The 27546-nt window shown below is 40.8% G+C and overlaps 1 protein-coding gene across 1 annotated transcript in view; it reads right to left on the reverse strand.

Annotated features, from left to right (window-relative positions):
- Window positions 1-317: 317 nt before the first annotated feature.
- Slc28a3 (solute carrier family 28 member 3) overlaps window positions 318-27546 on the reverse strand; it is a 72732-nt gene continuing 45503 nt past the window's right edge. The window contains exons 10-18 of the mRNA XM_004671001.2: window positions 20445-20525; window positions 17882-18007; window positions 15374-15504; window positions 12494-12662; window positions 11032-11229; window positions 7520-7601; window positions 6486-6584; window positions 6154-6274; window positions 318-444 (exon numbers count right to left, since the gene is read on the reverse strand). Of these exons, the coding sequence (XP_004671058.1) occupies window positions 318-444; window positions 6154-6274; window positions 6486-6584; window positions 7520-7601; window positions 11032-11229; window positions 12494-12662; window positions 15374-15504; window positions 17882-18007; window positions 20445-20525 (1134 nt within the window). The remainder of the gene's footprint in view (window positions 445-6153; window positions 6275-6485; window positions 6585-7519; window positions 7602-11031; window positions 11230-12493; window positions 12663-15373; window positions 15505-17881; window positions 18008-20444; window positions 20526-27546) is intronic.

Genomic DNA, 27546 nt, shown 5'->3' on the forward strand with positions numbered 1-27546 from the left:
AGAGGATATAGCTGGAGTTGATGGGAGCCACCATTTTTATCTGCATTTTTGTGAGATGCTTTGAAAATTGAAAGGCAGAAAATATTCTTGAGTCAGATGATCACCTTCCATTAGGACATCATCATAGGAGTGTTCTGTTGAGAAAGGATGGATCATGAGGGAAGTGATGCAGTATGTCTGAAGAGCTCACTTCTGCTTTTCTTCTCTTGCAATTGAAACTGATTCCATGACAGAGCTGTGGTTACGAGTTTCTTTTTTTCCTCCAAAGCAGAAAATTTAGCTTTTGTACTCTGAGTTCCAGTGGATAATAGCTGAACTCATAATGTATTAGGGATCCAACTGCAGTTAAGTGTTGATGGATTCAACAATTTGCAGCAATCCTTCAAAGCATGCAGGCTGTAGTTTTCTCCTGGGATGACCTCATTAGGCCCCTTGACAACAGTGCTGGTAGAGAGCAGAATGAAACCATTAGTTGAGCCTTAGATTTAGGAAACTGTGGATGAGAAAACGACATATTAGAAATGGTACACAGGGGCTGGAGAGATGGCTCAGCAGTTAAAGCACTTGCCTGCAAAGCCTAATGACCCAGGTTCCATTCCACAGTACCCATGTAAGCCACATGCACAAGGTGATGCACATGTCTAGAGTTCATTTGCAGTGGCTGGAGGCCATGGTACACCAATTCTCTCTGTCTGCCTCTTTTCTTTTTTTCTCTCTCTCACACACACACTCTCTCTCTGTCTCTCTCTCATAAATAAATAAATAAATAAAATATTATAAATGGCACAGGGAAGGAGATTTTTTTCTCTTTTCATTCTTGTTAGGGTAAAGTTAAGACAGAGGATCAAGGGGTGAGTTTTAGCTATCAAATTCTGGGTTACTTGAAGAATTCACCCTATTTCCTCCAGAGTAAGAGAGTGGTAGGGTCAGTCTTTATAAAACACTTATGTATTGATGTGAGCAGCTTTACAGAAACTGTAAAGAGTGGAGATCACTGGCATGGGGCCACTGCAGACCTCTCATCCACTATAGCTGATCACCATATTGTCAGAACAGCCTTGATTGCCCTGAAAAGGGGGCAGTAAAGGGTAAAAATGCTAAATGGATAGGTAGTATGATGGACCTTCAAGCCCAACCTCTGGTGTCTCTGCTAACACACTAATTCTGCAAGTAAGAAACAGAGATAGGAAAAGAAAGGGTAGTTTCCCAATTGACCCTCCTTAGAATTTAAAGTAGCACATGCAAGGATGGCTTCAGAGCTGACAAAAGGAGGAAGGTAGAGGTAGTAGGTTTTTACTGAAGTCCTTCAAGGGAGGACTATTTTTTCCTGGTAAAACACAGCCATTTTTATAGATTTATCTTTATCTTCTCTTTCTTTAATTCTTTTGAATCTGCTCTGTGACATGACTTTTTGATCAAAAGAATAGGATCTGAGTCATTCCTGGTATTTTAAACCCCACAGATGATTGTGATTATGTGGCTGGCTAGACCATTTTGTGTTGACTCCAGATGAATTGTTTGTCCATGAAGATGGTCCTACTGAAACCTCTGTCAGCCTGTAGCTTGATGCTGCTAGAGGATTCCTAGGAAGGATGCCAGTATGAACGGCTGGCAAGAAGGAAGATTTTCTAAAGAGACATTTTGGCTATCAGACTACTGAAATAATGGACCCCAAGAAATTGATATTTCCTCAGGCATCTCATGCTGGTAAAAGAAAGGCAAAAGTCTGGGTCTTGCTCTAGAAAAACTTACCTCAAAGCTTTGCAGGACAGAGACTGGAGTTGAGATAATGGGATGGGTAGGACCATACCTTTGGTTGGAACTGCTTAGATACATATTCCTATTGCTTTCCATTTAAATACAAATCACATGTCAGGATACTGAAGTTGGGCTATGGTTGTCAGTCTTTTTCTTTCCCACCTTACATTGAATAAATCCTGTTTTTCTGCTTTTCACTATTAATTTTTGGCTCATTTAAGTGGCTTCTCTAGGACAAGTGGCTGAGCCTGGTTTGTGAGGGTTGTCAGGAAATAGCCTTTAACTCTGGTAAAAGCAGGACACCCTTAAAGTTGGAAAACGGAACTGCTCTCATTCAAAGATATGGCCACTGATTTTTGTTAAGAGGATTATGACTGTCTGAACCCTGCTCAGTGGAATTTATACAGGGATATGATGTCAGAGAATTTCAGAAACCTGTCTCCCTAAACCTTGCTGTCTATAAGCTATACCTGGTCTGGAAACAAAGAAGCCAGAATTATGGACTATGAAGAGACAAGTGATGATAGCCACAGAGGGAAGTAGCAATGAATGAATCAGAGGAAACAGGTCTGAAGTCCAATGATCCAGAAGAGAAAGAAAACAGAATTTAAAATGTTGATTGAGAAGCTCTGCTGGGCATGGTGGTGCACACCTTTAATCTCAGCATTCAGGAGGCAGAGGTAGGAGGATCACCATGAGTTTGAGGTCACCCTGAGACTACATAGTGAATTCCAGGTCAGCCTGCACTAGAGCAAGACCCTGCCTTAAAAAAGAGAGACAATCTCTATGAAGGGTTAATGAACTACTGACCTCAAACCACTGACCTTGGTGGACCATAAAACTTTTCTGGACCATAGCATGATAAGGACCATTTGTTACCAAGTAAGGTCTTAACTCAAGGATCCCACCTCAAGAGCTATCAGGTCACTTGAGCAGGTGATTAGTAAACAAAAGAAAATGCCTTGTCTTCTCCCCATTCTTCACTCCCAAAGATCTCCATTCCCTTAAATCTCTAGTCTTCCACATCCAAACACAGCAGTTTCATCCTGGGAGAGCTGCTGACCTTCCCATAAAAATAGTCTGTGCTGTTGAAGCTGGCTTTCTTTCCCTCTTGTATTACTCACATCACCATATCCAATCCCTAATTCTAATACTGTCTACATGGAAATGATTTTCTAGGAGTCTATATGCATTTCTCTTATCAAAAAAAGACATTTTTTGTCCTTTTTTAACCATGTTTTAAGTCCAGAAAGCCTCTACCTTTTCTTCCCATGATATCTATGAGAAGTCTTAGTAACAAAGAAAATACTTACGTTTTTTGTTTTTTGAGAGATGGTCTTACTCTGTAATCCCAGATTGGCCTATAACTAATCACATAGTCCAGACAGGCCTCAGACTCATAGCAGTCTTCCTACCTCACATTCCCAAGTGCCTTACTTATACATGTGAGCCACCACATCTGAGAATAAGGTACCTTTTGGGTTGTTTTTGAGGTAGGTTCTCACTGTAGTTCAGGCTGACTTGGAATTCACTCTGTAGCCCCAGACTGGCCTTGAACTCATGGCAATCCTCTTATCTCAGCCTCTGAAGTGCTGGGACTAAAGGTGGGTGCTACCCCACCAGGCCTGAAAAAGTACTTTTGCTCATGATGGATTGTATAATATCACAGATGCATTTGTTTATGGACCTTAGAAAATTCTATGCATTTTTTTTCAAACTTAAAAGGGATTTATTTGTGATTTCCTATATATTAACTTGTAAATACAAGACTGTAAATGTATTAAGAGACAATTGTATGCATTTTTAAAGGTTGTTATTTCAAATGATTGTAGGATGTACTATCACAAAAAGTTTTCTAATTTCATTATTATTGTGGATTTTTCCCACCACCCACTGAATGGTCTCCAATGTATTACAATTAAAAACTATGTTCATTTAGAAGTGATTTTTTTTTTTTTTTTTTTTTTGGTAATTCATCAATGGCTCATTTGGGAATTCATGGGGTAAAGATATGCTTTTTCTTGCTTTGCAACTCCATTTTCTGTGTTTTGGGTTTTTTTTTTTTTAAGACGACACTCCTTCACATTAGTTTATAATATATTTAATTTTAAACTGGTTGGATGGTGTGGTGGCTTGATTCAGGTGTCCCTCATAAACTTAGGTGTTCTGAATACTAGGTTCCCAGCCGATGGATATTTGGGAATTAACACCTCCTGGAGGGAGTGTATTGTTAGATAGGGGCTTGTGGGTGTTGTAGTCAGTTTCCCCATGCCAGTGTTTGGCACACTCTCCTGTTGCTATTGTCCATCTTATGTTGTCCAGGGGTTGATGTTCACCCTCTGCTCATGCCATCATTTCCCCCTGCCATTAGGGAGATTCCCCTCAAGCCTATAAGCCAAAATAAACCTCTTTTCCCAGAATCTTCTCTTGGTTAAGTGATTTCTGCAAACAATGTGAACCAGACTGCAACAGTAAAGTGGTACCAAGGAGTGGGATTGCTGCTAGACACCTGATTGTGTGTCTTTGGCTTTTCTGAGCTGAGTTTCAAGAGGAATGTGGAAAGATTTGAAACCTTGGCCTAAGGGATGTCTTGTAGTACTGTAAAGACAGCTTGAAGGGCTTTTCTGGTCAGAATTGAAAGACCTGAATGCAGTAAGAACTATGGACTGTGAAGTTTGGCTTATGAGGGTGAAAAAGAGCTTTGTTTGGACTGGGCTAGCAGTTTGTGTGAGGCTTGCTATTATGCCCATGTCCTGAGAAATTGTGCAGGGTTGTTTTGCATAGAAATGAACTGGTGTGAGCAGAGTGATATGGCACAGAAAAAAAAGAAAAATATTTGGGTGAATTATTGCTAGTTCAGCTGGAATTGAGAGATTACAACCTTTAAGATTGGGCCAGCTGACCTGCACTGGGGCAACAGGAAGAATGTAGACTCTTTTGGAAAGGCCTGAGTGCTCAAGAAGTATCCTGTTCTCCAACGTCTGCTTTATTCCCCCCTAGATTAACAAATTGGGACCCTACATGGTATTGTGGAGTATAAGAAATGCTGAAAAGAGTGTCATTGAGTTTGCGACATGGTCTTGTGTTTTGGAAATGGCCATGGGCAGTGTGAAGCAGGTTTGCTAGATGCCTACATGGAGACCCCATGGGAACATGAGGATGAACCGCATGTTGCAGTGGAGACCCACTGGAGTTGCTGGGACCATGAGATGGCTCCTAAGAAAGCTGCTGGCCCCAATGAAGTTTTCCAGGACTGAGTAGCCTAGCTGAAGGGGTAAAATGCCCAAGACTTGTTGCTGGTTAGAATTATTGGACTTGGAGATTTGTCACTGGCTAGAGTTGTTGGACTTAAAGCTACAGAGTTTGATGTTTTCCCTGGTTGTTTTAAATCTTGTAGTGGTTGAATACACACATACACACACACACATTGCTATGCCCGATGGTATCTTTTGCAGTGTGAATGTTTATTCTGTGCCATTATGGGGTTTTTTTTGAGGTTATTTTTTGGTATTATGGCTCAGTTAAAAGATCTTGGACTATGGAAATGTTTGAACATCATTGGGATTGATAAAAACTATGGGGACTTTTAAGTTGGTCTGAATGCATTGTATTTTATATCATGTATGGTTATCACTTTATGGGGGCCAGGGGCGGAATGTGGTGGTTTGATTCAGGTGTCCCCCATAGGACTTAGGTATTCTGAATGCTAGGTTCCCAGCTGATGGAAATTTGGGAATTAACACCTCCAGGAGGCAGTGTATTGTGAGAGGGGGCTTGTGGGTGTTATAGCCAGTTTCCCTATGCCAGTGTTTGGCACACTTTCCTGTTGCTATGGTCTACCTTATGTTGGCCAGGGGGTGATGTCCACCCTTTGCACATGCCCTCGTTTTCCCCTGCCATTGTGGAAATTCCCCTTAAACATGTAAGCCAAAATAAACCTCCTTTTCCCAGAAGTTTCTCTTGGTTGGGTGATTTCTACCAGCAATGTGAACCGGACTGCAACAGATGGTTATTTGTAATTTTGTACAGTTTAGGACAATGTGTGATAATAGTTAAGTGTCTATTTCTAATAAAATTGATGTGTTTTTGGTTGCCTGAATAAATATTACCACTATGTTGTCAAAGAAGAAATGAAGGAAGAGGAAAAGAGAAGGAAGAGGTAGAAGCTGTTATAATCAAGAATACATGTTCAGGGTTATGGAGATCTCAATTGCTAAAGGTGCTTGCTTGCAAAATCTGATGGCCTGAAGTCAGTTCTCCAATACAGTCGGATAGAAAGTTGCCCAATTTTCTGGAGTTTGTTTGAGGGGGCAGGAGGCATTGGTTGTGCATTCCCATTCTCCCTCTCTCTCTACTCAAAAGTAAATAATCATTAAAATACTTAAAAAAAAATACCTGCTCAGTAGACTTTGGCAGCAAGATACCACTCTGCTTGTGTTGCTGAATGCAGTGGAGTTAAAGGTATTCTCTAGAATATGATGGCAGCCAATGTCCACCAGGGTGCTAGAGAGCATGCCTGGAAGTGAAGTAGAAAACCATTTATCTTCACAACTTAACAGAACTCTACTTTGGTTCTTGGCTTCCCTACTCCCCTACCCTCCCCAACACTTCATTATAAGCTCTTCCCTAAGCTTTTTGCAGCAGTATATACTGCAAAATGCAAGCTGAAGAATCCTGGAAGGACACCATCCTGTGAGCATGGGGGGATGCAGGACAGGAGGCAGTACCTGCAATACAGGCTGTCATGAAGCAGGCAGTGGTCCCTGCAATCAGGGCTCTCATTGCTCCGGAGGCAATGTCACGCTTTCTAGAAGGAGCCATGGATGCTGAAAAATATGGAAGGAGGGGTTTTTGATCAGATTGATTAAAAATCCAAATCTGTAGTTTCTGAAAACTATTTTAGACTGGAGTCTCAGGTCAATTGGAATGAAACAAGTTCTCAAGTTGGAGAGAGAGCTTAGTAGTTAATGAGATTTCCTGCAAAGTCTAAGGATCTAGGTTCCATTCCCTAGCACCCATGTAAGCCAGATGCACAAAGTGATACATGCATCTGGAGTTCGTTTGTAGTGACTGGAGGCCCTTGCACACTAATTGTCTCTCAAATAAATAAGCAAATAAATAAATAAGTAAAATATTTTTAAAAAGAAATTAGTTCTAACATTTATCCACAAGGTTCATAAAGCACTGGGGGATGCAAAGCCAGTGGTGGCAGTGAAGGGTGAACTAATATGACGAGTGCCGGCTCTGCTGTCATTTTGAACAGTGAGGCCCATGGCAGACATCTTTTCCACTGAGCTTCCACTGACCTTGGAATACTCTTCCAGTGGCTGTTATAAATCCACTGGTATGCAACTGAAACCTAGTTATCATTGGCCTGGGAGCACGTCTGTGTGCTAGCATATTCTTCCTAAGTACTTGAATGCACATGGGAAAATTACTGCAGAGCACAGATAAACAATGCACACACTGCTGAGTACAATGGCCTCACCTCTCATCCCAACTCTTGGGAGGCAGAGGTAAGAGTATTGCTGTGTGTTTGAGACCAGCTTGGGACAACAGAGTGAGTTACAGGTCAGCCTGGGCTAGAGTGAAACCCTATCTTGAAAAATCAAAACCTACAACAAAACAAAATATATACATTAGGGAATTTACTAGGATTAAAGGGACATGTTTTCCCCTGACATGGACAACCCAATACAGCAAGAAGACCCATAGTATGTTTATGTCACCCCTGCTGTTGAAAATAATACTTTTCACTTACTAAGTCCGCTGATCACTATTCCTAGGGAACCAAAATTGGCAAAACCACAGAGGGCATAAGTCGCAATGGTCTCAGAACGAATCTGTAAGCAAGCATAAAACATTGATATAGGATTGAATGTGACCAGCTGCTTCCTGTTCCTGACACCATGCCCACCCTGCCATATGAACTGTGATCCTTGCAGCTGTAATTGAAAATAAAACCCCTCTCTGACGCAGCTTAAGAAATCTAACATCCTAACAGGGTTTCATATTTTGATTACAGAATCACTATTAACAAGTAATATAATGTATGCTACTTACAAAATACCCATGCTTTCTTTGACTCTTTTTATCATCTCTATTTGAATTTTGAATGAGGTTTTAAAGGGGTATGTGGATTCAAGAAATTCACCAAAACCCTACATATGCATCTATGATAAAGACACTTGTGACTCTCTTGAGAAGCCCACAGCTACATGTAGTATATCTTATTATTTCCTCAAGCACTTCTCTTCTCTTACTCTCAGGCTTTAGCCTAAATTAAAATAGCTTTAATAAAATCTCCAGCTCTGCATCACAATGAACTAGAAATTAATGACTTCGCCTCCTGTTCTTTAATAACCTCTAACTTCCATATTATAGAGGACAGAAAGACTGAAAATTACAATGATATGGGAAAGCATGGGAAAGGAAAATGGTCCATCATTCTAGGGGTCTGGCTGTTCCTGTCTGCTGACAAAAGCAGAAAACTTCAAGTGCCACTAATAGAGCCAAAGTAGACATAGAGACAACAAATGTTTTCCAAAAGACACCTTGTAACAGACTATAAACGAATTATGTTTACTTAGGGACAAAATGATCTTTACCATGAGGTTCCTAGTCCTTCCCTCTCTTCTACTTCAACAATACTTTTAATAAATCCACCTTACAACTTTGCTTACTAGGGAAAATCTTTAACCTTTAACCTTGTTATAATGTACATTCTTTGAACAATGTTAAAAAGAAATGGGGGGAAGGTGATCTCTTAGCAATACTTAAAGATGTCACTTGAGATCTACCAAAACTTTACATATGCACCTATGATAAAGACAATTGTGACTCTCTTGAGAAGCCCATAGCCACATGTGCGTGTATCTTATTCTTTCCTCTAGCATCTCTTTTCTCTCATTCCTCAGGCTTTAGCCTAAATTAAAATGTCTTAAATGAAATACCCAGCTGTGTGTCACATTGGCTCATCCTGGATTTCTGTTATGTGGGGAAGCCATGAGTCCTGGTTTGGTGTGAATGGAGGTCAGGCTGTTCTGAGAGGAATAGAGTAAAGCTGTCCCTCTGTCTGTATCACCAGTGACAGTATGATCTGTTTACCTGCTACATTTAGGCACAGTAAAAATTTGATCCCAGAAAATATTTCCATTCCATTTATTTGACAAAGGACTTAGTGAGAAAATATAAAGAACTGCTATAACTCAGTTTGCTATAAGAACACCCAAGGAACAAATTGATAAAGAGATTTGGACACATCACAAAAAATAAACAAATGGACACTTAGCATAGGAAAAGGGATTCAATATCACTGATCACCCAGAACATGCACATTACAAGTGTGAGATATACATGAAGCTAAAGTAAACCTTTTTTTTTGTCTAAGTGGATTCCCCTGACATATGTTGTGAAGACACTAAATTTGGTGAGGATATGATGCAGCTAGAATGCCCATACTTGGCTGCAAGGAACATAAAGTGATCAAGCTGCTTGTGAAAAATATGTAGTTAACACAAACTGTCTAATCCAGAAACTTTCTTAAGAGAAATAAAAACACAGGCCCACAACTTCATTGTTCTTCAGTAGTGTGGTATTTGAATGCGCCCACATCCCCCATAGCCTCAACTGGTTGTGTCCTCTTATTCTCCAGCTCGTGGAGTTTTGCAGTGGGGTGTGTTATTGGGGGCAGGCCTTGGGTTAATCAGTTTAATTCACTGGATGTTGAAAGCCTGCTTGCTTTTACTTCACTCTCTCCTATCTTTCTCTGTCTCTCCTATTTTTCTCTTTCTCTTTCTCTCTCTGTCTCCTCTTTCTCTCTCTCTTAGGTATGTGAAGTTGTGAGTCAGCTGCCAAGCTTTCTTCCATCCTGATGAAACTTCCTCTAGAAACAGTAAGCCTGAAATAAATCCTTTCCTCCCATACGTTGCTTGTGGTTGAGTGTTTGGTCCCAGGAATAAAAAGTTCACTGCTGCAAATATTAAATTGGATAAACAATCTGTGGTTAGCTATAGAACATTTCTCTGAAAGTAAAGGAAAACAATATGTACATCAGCATGAATGATATGTTAAGTGAGTCAATTTATTGAAACAAGCAAAAGTAATTGTATGGTTTGGATCACCAATGTCCTCTCAAAGCTCATGCTGAAGGCTTGGTCCCAAATACATCAGTGTGAACAGGTGGGGCCTTTAGGAAATGATTGGATTAGGAGGATTCTGACCTCATGGGTAGCTTAGTGGGTGTGAGGGAAGGAAGAGGCTGTAGCAGTGAGCTCTTTTCTTCAATTCCTGACTCCCAAGCAGTAGGTACCATTCCCCCACAATATGCTTCCTTTAGCCTCAGAGGACTGAACCAGTGAGCCAAAATGAGCCTTCTTCCTTTCAGTTGATTTAGCTCAGGTATTTTATCTCAGTAATAAAACATTACTGCAGTAGGGTGCAGTGTAAAACAGACCATAGGTTACCTATCTTGGGTCTTCAGAGGGCTGTTGACTAAGAAGCCCATGAAGGAAGTACAGTAATTCTATGATTAAATAGAAAATTCTTAGGTATCACAGGAGCTCCTTTACATGCTGGTGATAGTATGTGTTGCCTTTGTTCTACAGCTCTGATTATCCCATGTGAATGTCCTGATGCCCACGTGGAAGTGAGAAACTAAATCAGTGGAAGTGTGCCCATGGCCCTCTGGTGTGGCTCTCTACACTCTAGAGATACTGTATGGCCCAGTAACTCTCTTTCAGGTCAAAGGACTGAATAGAGAAGCTGCTATAGAAGGGTCATTGCTTGCACATCCGGCTTGGCAAGGGTACTGTGGAGATCAGGCTGTATCCTTCTCTAAGTTATCCCACAGTATAGAAAACACTGGTTTTTCAGGTTGCACAACATTTGACTCCACTTCGAGTGCAAACACAGAGGCAGAATGAATGTACTTTGTTGGGCCTGTAAATAGCACCATCTATCTAGCATCACCCATAAGGTACAAGCTGTAACTAACTTATTCCTGAAAGTTTAAAAATGGGGGCTAGAGAGATGGATTAGCGGTAAAGGTGCTTGCCTGTAAAGCCAAAGGACCCAAGTTCAATTTCCCAGTACCCATTTAAGTCAGATGCACAAAGTAGCACATCATTATGAGCTCTACAAGGTCAAGGAGTTTTGTTTTGCTTTGTTTTGACATGACACTGTACACCTAACACTCAGAGGCACAAGTAAGTAGTTGCAAATGTGCTTACATGATGAAGACCTGTACCCAGAAATCGTACAATTTATACTCACCGACATATATTGCTGCACACCATTCACAAATTTTGGTCCAGCCTCTTTCCTCAAGTTGATTAATTTTGAGAGGTGTTCATAAGCAACAAATTCATTGAAGAATGTCTTATAACCTATGAGTTTGGCGACCATAAAGCTGTCTTGCCAGTCTACTCCCATCATGAAGGAGAAGGGCATGAAGATATACGAGCATATGAGCTGTAAAACCCAGAATTGCACAGGCTCTGTTAGTCAGTCAGCAGAAAGATTGTTCCTTCCTTTCTGGGGCATAGGAAATCCCTCTAGCAGCACTTGCCCATATTTATGAATCAGGAGTTGCTATGGTTTGAACATGGTTTGTCTTACCAAACTCATAATGAGGTAGGCTAATTCTTAGTGTAAAGATATTGAGAGGTCAAGGGGCCTTTTTAGATAGATCAGTGTCTTTCTTGTGAGATGGCATTAATTGTCTCTGGAATGGGTTAGCAGCTGGATATAAGCTCCTTGACGCTCCACCCCCATCTTTTTGAATGCATCCTCTTGTGTTTTCTGTGTTTCTGTCACATACAGGTTGCATGTACTCTTACTAGAAGTTGGGAAAATACAACCATCTGACCTGGGATTTTCAACCTCCAGCACTGTGAGTAAATAAACCTCATTTATACTTTCCAGTCAGGTACTCTATTATAGCACAGAAAACATGAATGCAGGAGTCAAGTCAACTTGTGTCATTTAAAATAACCTGGGACTGGGGAGATGGCTCAGTCAGTCAAGTGCTTGCCATGCAAGCATGAGGGCTTGAATTTGGATAAATGTCAAGTGCAGTAGTACATGCCGGAAATACCAGCACTTGGGAGGCAGAGACAGCTGGGTTCTCAGGATAAGCTGGCTAGCTAGACTAGTTAAACTGGTGAGCTCTGGGTTCAGTGAGAGACTCCATCTCAATCAGTTAGGTGGAAAGTGATTGAGGAAGACACCCAACATCAATCTCTGGTCTCCATGCACACATACATGTACATGACGCCCCCTCTCCCACCACAGTATACCCATACACATGCACATAAGCATACACAGATATATACCACACACATCCATGTGCAAAAAAACCCATAAAAACAAGATAACCTGTATTCTTGGGGAACGGGTTAGGAGAGAATGGCTGCTTAAGGCAAAGAAAGTGACAGAAGACAGCAGCAGTGTGAAGTGGAGAGGCGCTGAGAAGCTTCTATAATGTAAGCATACACCACAAGTGGGTCAGGAAGACTGTCAAAACATTTTTTGTTGTTGGTTATTTGTTTATGTTTGTTTTGAGACAAGGTCTTACTCTGAAATCCAGCCTTGCCTGAAACTCATGGAAATCCTTTTGTCTTAGCCTCCCCAATGCTGGAGTAACAGGGATGAGCCACTATACCTCCCTTTGAAACTTATTTTTAAGCAAAACTGGCCAGAAATAAAACAGGGCAGAAATGTGTTAAAATTGTACCTCAAAACTGAGCTGTGGGTAGTCCACCATGCTTCCAAACCAGGCCAGAGCTGAGTTCATGAAGGACAGCAGGGCCAGGAAGGCGATCAGGTTCACAGCAATGTTTGCCACCAGAGGGATGGAAGAGGATGCTCCCTGTGTCACAGCTTCTAGGAGATTCCTGGAATCACTTTATCAAAAAAGACCAATTCCAAAATTACTCAGGAATGTTGCTGAGTGCATGCCAAGGTGCAAAAAAAAAAAAGGCTTGACCCAAGATCACTGGTGACAGGTGAACCCTCAGGCCCATTCCTGACTTAAAATACACACTTGATCCTGTGATATCATGATGGTGTCAATAATTATTGACTTCATGTAACTGGACTTTAGGATTCTACTCTTATATTTCTCTCTTTTTTTTTTTTGGTAGTGTTGGAAGTGGAGACCAGGGCTTCATGCATGCTATGCCATCACTTTCTACTGAGCTACACACCCCTACTCCAATATTGCTTTTCAAATTTGGGAAATTTATAGTAAAAAACTGGGAAATGATGAAACAGTGTTGCATACAAAGTCACTTATATTTATTTATTTGCTTTTGATGTGTGTTTGTGTTGTGGTGCATGCATGTATGTGTACAGATGCATGTGCTCCACACACATGTGCACAAACCACAGGAGGATGTTGAGTGTCTTTCTTTATTACTCTTGCACCTTATTTGATAGGGCTGAAGGTATACATGGCCATGCCCAGCTTTTTTTTAAATGTGGGGGCTGGGGATTGCACTCAGGTCCTCATGCTTATGCAATAAGTGCTCATGGCATTAAAAATGATTTCAGGGCTGGGCACATGCCTTTAATTCCAGTACTCAGGAGGCAGAGGTAGGAGGATCACCATGAGTTTGAGGCCAGCCTTAGAATACATAGTGAATTCCAGGTCAGCCTGGATTGGAGTGAAACACTACCTCCACAAACAAACAACAACAACAACAACAGCAACAAAAACCACAACAAAACAAAAAAAAATGATTTCAGGAAGGCCATTACTCATGTAAGAAATGGAATGTTATATCACCTTTAAATGACATTTTGTACTGGCCCCCTGGTCTATTAATTTCTGTATCTCAGAGGTTCCTGCCCCTAACATCTCTTCATCCTCTCCTTTCTTTACAGGTTTCCCACATGGCCTATCCCTACATTGTAAATTAGTAGGGTTGCTGACTCTGTAAGTGAAAGCTACAGGTTGACTCTCTTATCCAGAATGCTTTGTATCAGAAATGTTTCAGAGTTTTGAATATTTGCATTATAAGTAATAAAATATCTTGGGATGAGATTTAAATAACATCACAGTAATTTATGCTTCACATATATGTTAATTTGATGCACTATTTTAAATAGCTATATTAAGCAATGATATTTTTAAGGTATTTTATTTATTTATACGAGAGAGAGAGGCAAAGGTGGAGAGAGAGAGCACATGTGAGAGAGAATGGGCACATCTGGGCCTCTAGTCACTGCAAATGAACTCCAGATGCATGCACAACCTTGTACATTTGGCTTTATGTGGGTACTTGGGAATTGAACCTGTGTCTTTTGGCTTTTCTGGAAAGGCCTTAACTGCTAAGCCATCTCTCCATCCCTAAACAATAGTATTTTGTTTTTTTGAGGCAATGTCTCACTCTAGCCTAGGCTGATCTCGAACTCATAGCGATCCTCCTATCTGAGGCTCCTGAGTACTGGGATAAGCCAGCATGCCCAACTAAACAGTTTAATGGTGTGGAATATCCACTGTAGCATCATGTCAACACCCAAAAAGGTTCAGATTTTAGAACAAGTTTGATTTTATTTCTGGGTTCCAGACTCTTAACATTTACTTACATTCTTTGTCTACTTGCTTTCTCACTCATGGTTAACTGGGTGTGGTAGCACATACCTTTAATCCCAAGTGAGTTCAAAGCCAGCCTGGGACTACAGAGTGAAATCCAAGTCAGGCTAGGCTAGAGTGAGACCCTACCTTGAAGAAAACAATAAGAAAAATCATTTGTGGTTATAATTTGATTTCTATGCAAATAGGAATGACTCTCAGACACTATTGAATTATGTTATTCAATGAAATTCTTTAAAATATCTTAGGTCCTAGAGTCTTTCTTCCCTTCTACCTTTGTTTTTCACTGGGCAAAAAGAAATAAAATAGCTTTCTTTAAAAAAAATATTTTAAACTTTATTTTATTTATTTAATCAAGAGAAAGAGGGAGAGAGAGAGAGAGAGAGAGAGAAATGGCCACACAAGGGCCTCTAGCCACTGCAAACTGACACCAGACACATGTGCCACCTTGTGCTTATGTGTGTCCTGGGGAATAGAACCTGGGTCCTTTAGCTTTACAGGCAAGCCCCTTAATTGCTAAGCCTTCTCTCCAGCCCTGAAATAGCTTTCTTATATGAGGACTGCAAAAGCAGTCATCCCATGCCTTAGCCAGTGCTCACTGAACACTGCACAGGATTTATAGTGAAACATCTTTACAATAAACATAAAGGAAATATATTGACATTCAGATATTTATAAAGCTTTTCTTAAAGTATTTCAACACTATGGGTTTTTTTGCAGGGGGGTAAAGTTTAAGTAGACATGGGGAAGTTGAATTTGCTCTAATCCCGTCTGATCCAATGACGTCTATGCTTCTCTACTATCAGATTTTGAACTTAGAATCCCAAGTATTATTATTTTTTGTTGTTTGTTTTTCAAGGTAGGGTCTCAGCTCAGGCTGACCTGGAATTCATTATGTAATCTCAGGGTGGCCTCAGACTCACAGTGATCCTCCTACCTCTGCCTGGGTGTGCATCACTATGCCCGGCTCCTGCCCCAGCTTGTATAATTGTTAATTAGGCAATGTGTCCCACTTACCCATTTTCCATTTTCATGGCACTCTTGAGGGTTACCTTGGGTTTCTCTGTTTCTGGCCAAAAGAGTTTGGCCACAGCCAGGGATGCAGGTGCTGACATGACTGAGGCTGTTAACAAGTGGGTGGATGAGACCTGAAGTTGAAAAAGGAAATGGGCTTGGCTTTGCCTTGCACCAAGAGCTACCGTCCAAGAGTCTCACAAGGGGATCTATGGGCTAGGATCTGGTCCTGTGCTAGAGAACAATGTTTCTTTAGAGGTTAGGAAGAGCAGCTTTTCTCAATGAGCTGAGCCCTAGAATTGCCTTGTGAGTCAGAGGGTAAGACAGTTATGTCAAGTGCACACATCTTTAGATAAAAGTGATTAAAAAAAAACCCTAAATCCAGTTATTTTGGAAGAGAATTTAGCCTGTATATTAACTTTTAAATATTTCTTAACCTCTATTCTCTCTTTGAATGCTCACCTGGTACCTACAGGCCACATTTCATTATGGTTCAGATGGGGGACATCTGTGGTGGAATTGGTAAAGTCTAAGTGGTCACTGGGAAATTAAATTTACTCTAATAGTACACATAGATGTGGGTAGTCACTACATGCCACCTTCTAAAATCCTTTCTGCTTTCACAGTCTTCATTTGACCACAGATCCTTTACTCTATAAACCATTTCTACTTTCCTCATTACAAGTCTACCCCTCTTCTACTAGTATTGCTTCTGAGTTTTCCTCCCCACATTTTCAGAATTTCAAGAGCCCCTTCCCTCTCATCCCCATTACCCTTATCTTGTTGCCAAAGGCAAGCATTCCACAGTAGAAACAAGGTGGACCTTTTTTTTTTTTTAATTATTTATTTATTTATTTGAGAGCGACAGACATAGAGAGAAAGACAGATAGAGGAAGAGAGAGAATGGGCGGGCCAGGGCTTCCAGCCTCTGCAAACGAACTCCAGACGCGTGCGCCCCCTTGTGCATCTGGCTAACGTGGGACCTGGGGAACCGAGCCTCAAACCGGGGTCCTTAGGCTTCACAGGCAAGCGCTTAACTGCTAAGCCATCTCTCCAGCCCAAGGTGGACCATTTATAAGTCACCTAGACTTCTTATTTCTATAGTAACTTCAATAGGAGTTACTGAGATAAAGGCAGCAGGTATGGTGAGCATAATAGGGGAGTTAGGTCACCCCTCCACAGGCAACACCAGTCTCCCACCCTGGCTGTATGCTCCCAGCCCCAGGAGTGGGGGGATTCCTGTGGCCACACTTCTACTCCCCACAGGACTTGGCTGAGCAGGATGAAGAGCAGGGTCAGAGTGGGGATGCCCTAAGAATGGTGATCACTGACAAAAGGCCAGAATTTTTATATGTCCTGAAGGACAAATGAGAAAAGCTGAACATGAGGAAACAATGTTATGCTGACCTAAAGATCCAAGCTCACTGACCCATAGGCTGCTCAGATGAATTCCCAGCTCTGGTACCCCCTCTGCTCTTGAAGGGAGCTTTTCACTTGCAATAAAGTCTTTTGTTTTTGTTTTCATTGTACCACAGTGCTCTGTCTTTCCCCTGGAGTGTTCAAATCCTTGCTCCCTTCAGGGAATGGCACATTTGGAGGACTGGATTCTCTGATTTCTCATGACAAATTTTGCTTATCCTTCTCTCTTCCTACTTACTAATGGTTCTCCAGGTCTGCATGAGGACCTGGGGTGACATTCACTTGTCAGAACTCCTGGTCATCTGCTCTGAAATTCTACATGTTCCTTGTGCTACTGAATTTACCCATTGAGGGCCGTGTCAATGTGGGGCTTCTAACTCTGTGCTTGGGGAGGCACATGCATCAACTGCTCAAGCATACTTCAATGTGACAGGCCAATGGCTCTCAAACTTGGCTCTACATTGGAATCTAAGCTTTTCAAACACTGAGTTTATCCTAAGAAATTCTGGTTTAATTATCCATGGGTATAAGCCTGGACATTAGGACCTTTAATAAAAAATAAAACAAACAAACAACAACAAACCCCTTACCAAGTGAGTCTCAGGTACAGTGTAGTTTAGATCAAATATCCTTTCTGTAAAAAGCTTTTTGACCATAACTACTCAACCCACTCAAAACAAAAGAATAGGAGCAGTCACTTTCCAACCAAGCCCTACTGCAAATCTAGTGAGACCTGGATTTGGCCTGTGGGTTATAGTTTTCTGGTCCCTAGTTTAGATCATCTTGGCTGTGTCAGTAATGGTTGTTTTTTTTTTTTTCCCACAGATTTAATTTTCAGCCAAATAACCTTATCTTATAATCTCATTTTGCTGTGGCTATGTACAAGTCACAGGCAGGAATATGTACATGAAACCCCTAAATTCCTTGGGGTCATGATATTGAAATGCCAAAGGAACCATGGCTAATGGTTACCACATTATACAAGGGGCATTTTCTTGGCCTCATTTCCCAACAGCAGTGAGAAAGAAGAAGCAAGAATGAGAAAGAAGGGTTTACATTTTGCATGTTAATTATATTCTAAAACATTCTTACCCCAAAAGAAATGTAAGCACCTAGAACACTTCCAGCAATTGTAGAGAAGCCAGCTGTCATGATGGCATGGAGTTCTGACCTGGTGACATGTGGCAAGTATGGTCTGACCAGCAGTGGAGATTCTGTCTGTAGGCAGATGAAGGCAAGTAGATTAAATGTGACCTTTTAAATCTTAGTGAGTATGCCAACCTATGCAACATTTCATTCCCTACTACAGTTGTTCAGAGTGAATCTCACACCAGCTGCAGGAGAATTACCAGAGAACTCATTAGAAATGCAAATTCTTTACCTTGATTTAGTAACTCTAAAGGTGGGTCTAGCAATCTGTGGTTTAATAAGCTTTCCAGGTGATTCTGATGCACATATCGGTCAGAAAGCCCACATCATGCATGTCTAGCTCATTGATTCCAGGCAGTGTACACATACTGTCCTGTATAAATCCTGTACTGTGTGAGGCTAGTTAAGTGGTGCCTCCACCTAGCCCATGGCTGGACTCTGTGAGGAACTTAGCACACTTTTTTAAAAAAAAAAATTTATTATTTATTTGAGAGTGACAGACACAGAGAGAAAGAGAGATAGAGGGAGAGAGAGAGAATGGGCGTGCCAGGGCTTCCAGCCTCTGCAAACGAACTCCAGACGTGTGCGCCCCCTTGTGCATCTGGCTAACGTGGGACCTGGGGAACCAAGCCCTGAACCAGGGTCCTTAGGCTTCACAGGCAAGCGCTTAACCGCTAAGCCATCTCTCCAGCTCTTAGCACACTTTTTAAATAGTTGGCCAAGTAACTTCACCAAGTAGCCTGGACATGTAGACTGGGGACTTCTAAGTCACTATGACTTTCCATCTTTAACATTTCTTTGACAAACTCCTAGCAATGTTTCAAGTGGAAAGGAACCAGCCAGAGGTTATTGGAAAAGCTTTGTATGTCATTATAGAAGACAGGCAGCTTGCAATGTGGAGCTCTCCATCAGTAATAGGAGCACTTTTAGCATACTAAGTATCAAATTGAGCAGTGGAGAAGCGTGTGAGCCACTTTATAATTTTCTCTTCATTATTTGTAATTGTTCTATAAGAAAGAATGTGTTGAGCCTCGATTTATAGACTAAATAGGAAACCACTGCGTGAGGTCTCTCACCCTGCAGGTATTAGCAATCATCTCAAGATGTTGCCTTAATTAGTCCAGAGAGTTTGTGACTATAATTATTGTAATGCCAACTCCTAGGGAAGAAGGTAGTACCCTTCCCCCACAACAAAGACTGCTTTAGGCTAGTGAGTCACATCTACCAAAGGTTCAGCCTGCCTGGGGCAGTGATCACCTGGGATTTGTGGCCATGTGTTTTTCTAGGTATGGTAGTTTTGAATGTATGTTCCCCAATAGACTCAGGTGCTTTTATTAAAAGCTTGTTTCTAGCTACCTGGCTGGAAGATGTGTCACTAGAGGCAGATCTGATTTCCAGCCTAAAGGTGTGCAAAGTACTTGAGTTCTGCCTGAGTCCCTGCAGTCTTGCTATGGATTTTGGCGCTTGCTTGTGGTGCCGGCAGTTTGGTTGTGTCTCTCTGCTTTGATCTGTGCTTCTGCCATTATGGAACCTCCCCTGGACCTGCAAGCTTCAAATAAATCCTCTTCACCCCATAAACTGTGTCTGGTTTGGAGGTTCATCCCAGCAACATGAAGTGGACTACAACACTAGGTGACTTGATTTCTGCTTCAAGTCCAGTTTCTTTGCACAGTGCTGCTGGTGAGCATTCCTACTTGGCTTCACTGGTGTGTGATTTCACTTTTTCTGAAGCTATACATCTCCAGGAACAAGGTGTAGCTCATGACATTTCCTCAGAATTGCAGCTATTTTGAGGCATCATATTTCTTTGCTTAAATAGACTTTAGGCAAAAGGGCATATATCTATGTGATGGGGTAGGGAAGTGAAAATAATAGTCCAAAAGTCTGTCCTTGATGAGAAGGGAAAATCTTAAAACATTTTTGTTCAGGCTTAGCAAAGACAGATGGTTGGCCAGTTCAAACAAATTGAGAATGAGATGTATTTATTTGTCCTCAGGGCAGCTGTGATTGGCCTTCCTTAGTCTCCATTGTCACAGGCTTTGTGGTATAGAATATGGAGCTGTCAGCTCCCTATCTCAGCACCAAGACTATGAAATACATTCATGGCAAACAGCTACTACCCTCTGAAGAGATGGCCAGACCTCAGTAATTCAATAAATTCAGAAAAAAATTGCTAAGACCTGGTAAATAAGAAGCTTTGTGATTGAATAAAATTACTGTGTTCTCAATAAACTTGCAAGAATCCAATTCTACACTAATGTATCCAGTCTCTTCTGCCCTCTCCTCTCCTGTTCTCTCCTTTCCTTTGTTTACCTTCCCTTTCCTCTTCTCCTCTCCTCCCCTCCCCTTTCCCTCTCATTGTCAGTATTAGAGGTCCTTATTTTATACCCTTCTTTATACACTGAAAGATGTGACATTATGATGTTTTCTTATTCTATATTTTGGAAAGAAACTATCCATTTCAGCAGATGTTTGATTTGTTTTGTGTTTTGGCATTACAACTTACTTGTCCAATAAATATATTTCCAGCAGCAACTACAGACTCAATAGGAGATGACCCCATGGTAACAAGCATGAGCCATCCAACCTAAAATGAAGAAGGGGACAAAGTCTGTAAAGAATTGTTTGTACACCAAAGGCTTTAAAGTAGGAGAAAAATACAAGCTGTGATAAAATACTATAAACAAAGTTTTCCGGGAAACAGCTATCCTGCAGGACTATCAACTGCTTAAAAATTCAATGTAGATCTCCTGGTGTCTGGAAAAATGTATATACTATGCTCATCAAACTTCCCAGTAAGCACTTCTCTTAATATTTATACCCTTATGTTTATGCTACTCTCACCTTTGGTAGAGAATCTTCTCTTTTCACATGTCAGTAACTTTGGGATGACTCAGAAGGTATCATAGTGCTGGAAAGAAGTGACTGGAGTACTGAGTAACAACATCTCAATCACACCTTCCAAAGCTCAAGTTCTAATACGGAAGAGGTGGCGGAAAGAATGTAAGAGCCAAAGGAAGGGTAGGACTCCTTACAATGTACTCCCCCCAGACATAAAATGGCCTCAATATCCATGACCTCATAGTGCCTGAAACTACCTACACAAGACCATCATAAGAGAAGGAAAACCAAGTGGGATTTATCCCAGGAACACAAGGGTGGTTCAACATATGAAAATCGGTCAATGTAACTCACCACATAAACAAGCTTAAACATAAAAACCACATGATCATTTCAATAGATGCAGAAAAGGCCTTTGACAAGATACAACATCACTTCATGATCAAAACATTGGAGAGAATCGGCATGGCTAGTCCACATCTTAACATAATAAAGGCAATATACAAAGCTCGAAAGGCCCAAATAATACTTAATGGAGAGAGACTGGAGGAATTCCCATTGAGATCAGGAACAAGACAGGGATGTCCTCTCTCACCTCTGCTTTTCAATATAGTTCTGGAAGTCCTAGCCCAAGCAATAAGACAGGAGAAGGAAATAAAAGGGATACAATTTGGAAAGGAAGAAGTTAAGTTAGCTCTATTTGCTGATGACATGATTGTATATGTAAGAGACCTGAGAGACTCCATCCCAAAAATCCTGAAGGAGATTAACTCCTATAGCAAAGTAGCAGGATACAAAATCAATGCACAAAAATCGGTAGCATTTCTGTATGCAAATGACAAAGACACAGAGAAAGAAATAAAGGACATAGTCCCATTTTCAATAGCAACAAAAAAAAAATAAAATACCTTGGAACAACGTTAACCAAGGAAGTAAAAGATCTATACAATGAAAATATAAAAACTCTCAAAAAAGAAATTGAGGAGGACTTGAGAAGATGGAAAGACCTCCCATGCTCCTGGATAGGCAGAATTAACATTGTGAAGATGGCAATCCTACCAAAGGCAATAGATAGATTTAATGCAATTCCAATTAAAATCCCTACAGTGATCTTCACAGAGATAGAAAAAAATGATCTCAAATTTCATATGGAAAGGCCTCGCATATCCAAACATATCCTCAGCAAAAGAAATACCTCTGGTGGCATCACCATACCTGATCTAAAGCTATACTACAAAGCCATAGTAATAAAAACAGCATGGTACTGGCATAAAAACAGGAGTATAGACCAATGGAATAGACTTGAGGACCCGGATTTTGGGTCCACCAACTATAGCTACTTGATATTCAACAAAGGCCCAAACAATACAGGCTGGAAAAAAGATAGCATCTTCAACAAATGGTGCTGGACAAACTGGATAACCACATGCAGGAAACTAAAACTTGATCCACACATTTAACCATGCACTACACTCAAATCCAAATGGATCAAAGACCTCAACATAATACCAGAAACTTGAATACTACTAGAAGAAAATTTAGGAAGTACTTTCCATGATATAGGAATGGAAAAAGACTTCCTGAACAAAACCCCAGTGGCTCACATTCTTAAACAGTCACTCAACCAATGGGATCATATGAAACTGAAGAGTTTCTTTACAGACAAGCATATAATAAGCAAAGCCAATAGAATACCCACAGAGTGGAAGAAAATATTTGCAGGTTATCCAACTGATAGAGGCCTTATTTCTAGAATTTACAAAGAACTCAAAAGTCTAAACAATAAGAAGACAAATACCCACTCACAAAATGGGGTGCAGAGTTGAACAGGCAATTCACAGAGGAAGAAATACAAATGGCAAACACACACTTAAGAAAATGTTCATCATCCCTAATCATCAGAGAAATGCAAATTAAAACAACTATGAGATTCCACCTTACCCCAATAAGGATAGCCAACATAAAAAAAGTCAAATGAAAATAAATGCTGGCGAGGATGTGGAGAAGCAGGGACACTCATTCACTGTTGGTGGGAATGCAGGATGGCACAACCACTCTGGAAAGCAATATGGAGACTCCTAAAAAAGCTGACTATAGAAATACCAACAGACCCAGTTATACCCTTACTGGGCATCTACCCTAAAACCTTCAAACCAAAGGCCAGAGAGATTTGCTCAACCATGTTTGTAGTGGCTCAATTCATAATAGCTAAAAGCTGGAATCAACCCAGATGTCCATCATTAGAAGAATGGATAACAAAGATGTGGTATATCTACACAATGGAATTCTATACAGTAGTAAGAAAAAACGACACAAAATTTGAGGAAAAATGGTTGAACCTGGAACAGATCATTCTCAGTGAACTTACCCAATCACAGAAAAAAAATCGACACATAGTCTCACTCATCTACAACACCTAACCTGAATCTACCCAAGACACCTTACATACTCAACAAGCACCTCATGGACTAGACAATAGGATGGAACAGAGGGCGGGGAGGGCATCAAAGGGTGGAAAACAGTAATCTGGACCCAAACAGCATTGGTACCATAAAATTTTACTTCCTAAAAGTCAGACCAAATGGCTGAACCTTCACTAGACCTTTACAGAAAACACCTGAACCACAAGACACTGGAGAGGGTAGGATCAAGACTAACCTAAATCTCCTACATCTTCCCTCCCTCCCTCTCTCCCTCTCCCCTCTCTAACTCTTGTATATTAGTTATGTTTTTCCTCAATTTATTAGTGGGCACTGGCCTGTAACCCCACTTCCAGCTTGGGGCTACCATCTACAATGAGCTTTTGATCAGAGAAACCTACAAGGTTTCCCAAAACAATGACAGACTTCTGTCAGAGTATTTGATGACCCACCAAAGGCCAGTGGTAAGACCCTATTGCTGAAGACTCCATATGCAGCTGATATGCAAAATCCAACGGCATGGCTGGAAGCCAGGAGAGAGTCAGTCTCCAGACAGTCAGCATGTCTAGTGCCAGAAGGCGCTACATGGGCGACTGGGGGAAACGACCAATATCTGTCTAAGCAACTCATTGTCTAATCTAATTAGCAACAAATAACCTGATGTGATGCCCACACAAGTGCAATAGTGGCACACAGCCATGGTGAGGAACCAACTACTCTTTATTTGACTAACTGATCCACTCAGTGGTACTAGACCCATAGCTGGAGCTGGGAAACAAGTCAGAACCATACCTAAACACAAGCCCACTCTACAATATTAAGCTATCATCAATCATGGGGAACAAGAGGGCCTACACCTATCAATCTGTCTATCAAAAAAGTAAGTGTTGTTTCAATTTTCTTGGTGCTAACTTACTCTCCGTTGGAGAATATGCTTCTCTTTTCAGATAGATGCAGATCTTATGGAGAGAGCTGCCCCAACATACCTCAAAAGGGGCCCAACTGAAACTAAGGACAATTGGTGAAACAAGCAAGGGTGATGTTTTCCTGTTAACCAGATACCAGCACAAAGGGGAAGGAGACCAACACAGAGAAAAATCAACTCCTACCAAATCAGAGAGCCAGAGCCTCAGATGCCCCCAACACCTCAGCACTGAAGCAGACCAAAAATGAACCCAACATGGCTCATGGAAATTTTGCGGAAGAGGGGGTGGAAAGAATGTCAGAGTCACATGTTGGGTCATGATTTGCAGAGACATTTAGCATACCAATAACTGGGGACTAACCCCACAGTGCACGACCCATTTACATCAACAAGGAGGGTCTAATGGGAGGGGGTAGATCATAGATGAGCCTAAACAATGGTACCAAACTGCCTGTATTTACTGAAAAGAAAACTAATAAATCAAATTAAAAAAAAAATTAAAAAAATAACTAAAAGCTTAAGTTTACTGAAAAATAACATTAATTTCATCCAAGTGTCAAAAAATTATAAGAATTGAGCAATAAATACATATGTCAATGATTAAAAAAATAAGAGAAGGAAAAGATCATGACATCAAAATAAAAGAGAGACTGATTGAGATGGGGAGGGGATATGATGGAGAATGGAATTTCAAAGGGGAAAGTGGGGGGGGGGAAGGAGGGCATTACCATGGGATATTTTTTATAATCATGGAAAATGTTAATAAAAATTGAGGAAAAAATTCAATGTAGAGAAATTAGAATGTTGCAGTTCCACAGCTAAGTCATTTTGCGCTATCTTAGCCCCTTTAGTCAGTTAACATCTGCCTCTGTGTCTGAACTAACATTTGTTGAAAAAATAAATCCTTTTGAAATGCATAAACAGATGAACAACTTCCACCAGCTAAAACATCATCAGAGAGCATGTGAAGTTCCCTGCTTTGCTGTAGCCAACCTACCTAATGTTTCCACCAATATGTTTAAAAAGTACCTTGGTTTATATCTCTTTCTGTTCTGTGCAAGGATTTCATGAAATTATTAACATGTTGAAACATAATTTGGAGTAACCTGAATCTGTGGTCCTGGGTCATGGTCACTCATATGTGACTTTAGAACAAAAAATCTACTTCCTGTGAGATGAGACCTGTGTTTGCATCAATACTGAGGCCGTCTATTATTATTGGCCCGTTAGAGTGATGGTGCTGTAACTCATCCAGCTCACACACCAGATCCATCAAGACCTCCTACTTGAGCGCCAGGTCGGAGTCATGTTATAACCTCTGAGCAATATAGAAATGAATTTATAGGGGCTTCAGAGATGGCGGCCCAGGTTCAATTCTTCAGTACCCACATAAAGGCAGATAAACAAAGTAGTACATTCATCTGGAGTTGTTTGCAGTGGCAGGAGACCCTGACATTCCTATTGTCTGTCTTCCTCCTTTTCTCTATCTTTCTCTCTCTTTCCTTGCAAATATATCTAAATTTAAAAAAAATAAATGAACCAGGATGGGGAAATAGCAGTTAAGGCTCTTGCCTGCAAAAACAAAGGACCCAGGTTTGATTCCCCAGTACCTATGTAGATGGCACATGTGTCTGGAGTTTGTTTGCAGTCACTGAAGGCCCTGGCATGCCCATTCTCTCTTTCAACCTGCCTCTTTCTCTCAAATAAATAAAATCAAGATGAATAGCTTAAAACATAAAAATAAATGAATTTTTATATATTTATAAGAGTAATGAATAAGTATCTGCTAACATTGATTGAAAACTTTTTTGCATTTCAAGCACTATTGTAAGTGCTATGCCTGGGTCATGCATTTAAACTTGATTCTGAAATAGGACCTGTAATAATTCAATTTTGCAGAGGAAGAAACCAAAGTACAGAACAATGGCTCTGTTAAAGCCCAGCCAGTCTGCAAACTGCAGCATGTAGTTAAACTTGCTCATTTTTGTTCTACTTAATTCAAATGAGCATGGCTTATGGGTCCTGCTTTTAGCCTTGGGTTTTTGTGGTAGGTTATGTCTGAGTAACCCCCAAAGGCCTGTGTAATTAAAGGCTTAGTAAATATAATACAATGCTATCTGGGGGTGGAGAGCTTAAAGAGGTGGCAGGTTTAAGAGGTAGACTAGTGGTGTAGTAGGTTGGCAGACATTACATTTAGAAGTCATTGAAGAATGGAGTCCATCTCATGTTTCCCTGGTAATGTTAGAGAAGGAAACATCACAATTGCCCTTCCTTAGGATTTAAAATAACATATGAAAATTGGGTATGGTGGCACATACCTTTAGTCCCAGCCTGAGAGGCTGAGGTATTTAATTTATGTGTATGTGTGTGTGTGTGTGTGTGTGTGTGTGAGAGAGAGAGAGAGAGAGAGAGAGAGAGAGAGAGAGAGAGAGAGAGAGCAACCCAGGACCTCCTACCACGACAAACTCCAGATGCCTGTGCTACTCTGTGCATCTGGATTTAAAAAACAAACAAACATATTTAGTTAGTTGAAAGAAAGAAAAAGAGGGAGAGAGAGAGAATGGGCACACTAGGGCCTCTAGCTACTGCAAATGAACTCCAGATACATGTGTCACCTAATGAATGTGGCTTTAAGTGGGTACTGGAGAATCAAAGCTGGGTCCTTAGGCTTTGCAAGCAAGTGCTTTAACCATGAAGCTATCTCCCCAGCCCTGACTTCATTTTTTTTTTTCAATATAGGGCTGGGTAGATGGCTCAGTGGTTAAAGGTGTTTGATTATAAAGCCTGCAGGTATAGGGCTCAATTTCTAAGTATCTGTGGAAAGCCAGATGCACAAAGTGGTACATGTATCTTGTATTCATTTGCAGGGTCAAGAGGTCATTTCCATCTCTCTCTCTCTCTCTCTCTCTATCTATCTATCTTTTTGCAAATAAATTAAAAAATATTTTCACTAAAAACAAACAAAACAAATTCTAGTGTTACAAAATTCACTCCAGAATGAAAAGCAACTTCTTGCTTTGATTTTTCTAGCAACTGCAAGGCCTAAGTACTGCTTTGGTACTGTGATGAGAAGCAGTGACTGAGTAAGGCAAGAAAAGTAATATGTATGCTTACTTCTTTATGGTTCAACATGCTTTTTTCTGGCAGGCATCTAACCTCAGTTCCTTGGCTAAAGAAGTAACTGCTATGGTTTCATGGAGTTATCCAGTGAGTTGCAAATCAAAAGCCTATTGGAAGTACTTGAACTAAATTCCCTATATGGACACAGGTAGGATTTTTTTTTTTTTTTTGAGGTAGGGTCTCACAGTAGCTCAGGCTGACCTGGAATTCACTCTGTATTCTCAGGGTGGCCTCAAACTCACAGAAATCCTACTACCTTTGCCTCCCGAGTGCTGGGATTAAGGCGTGTGCCACCATGCTTG

This window comes from Jaculus jaculus, chromosome 12 (assembly GCF_020740685.1).
Source record: "Jaculus jaculus isolate mJacJac1 chromosome 12, mJacJac1.mat.Y.cur, whole genome shotgun sequence".
Lineage (NCBI taxonomy): Eukaryota > Metazoa > Chordata > Mammalia > Rodentia > Dipodidae > Jaculus > Jaculus jaculus.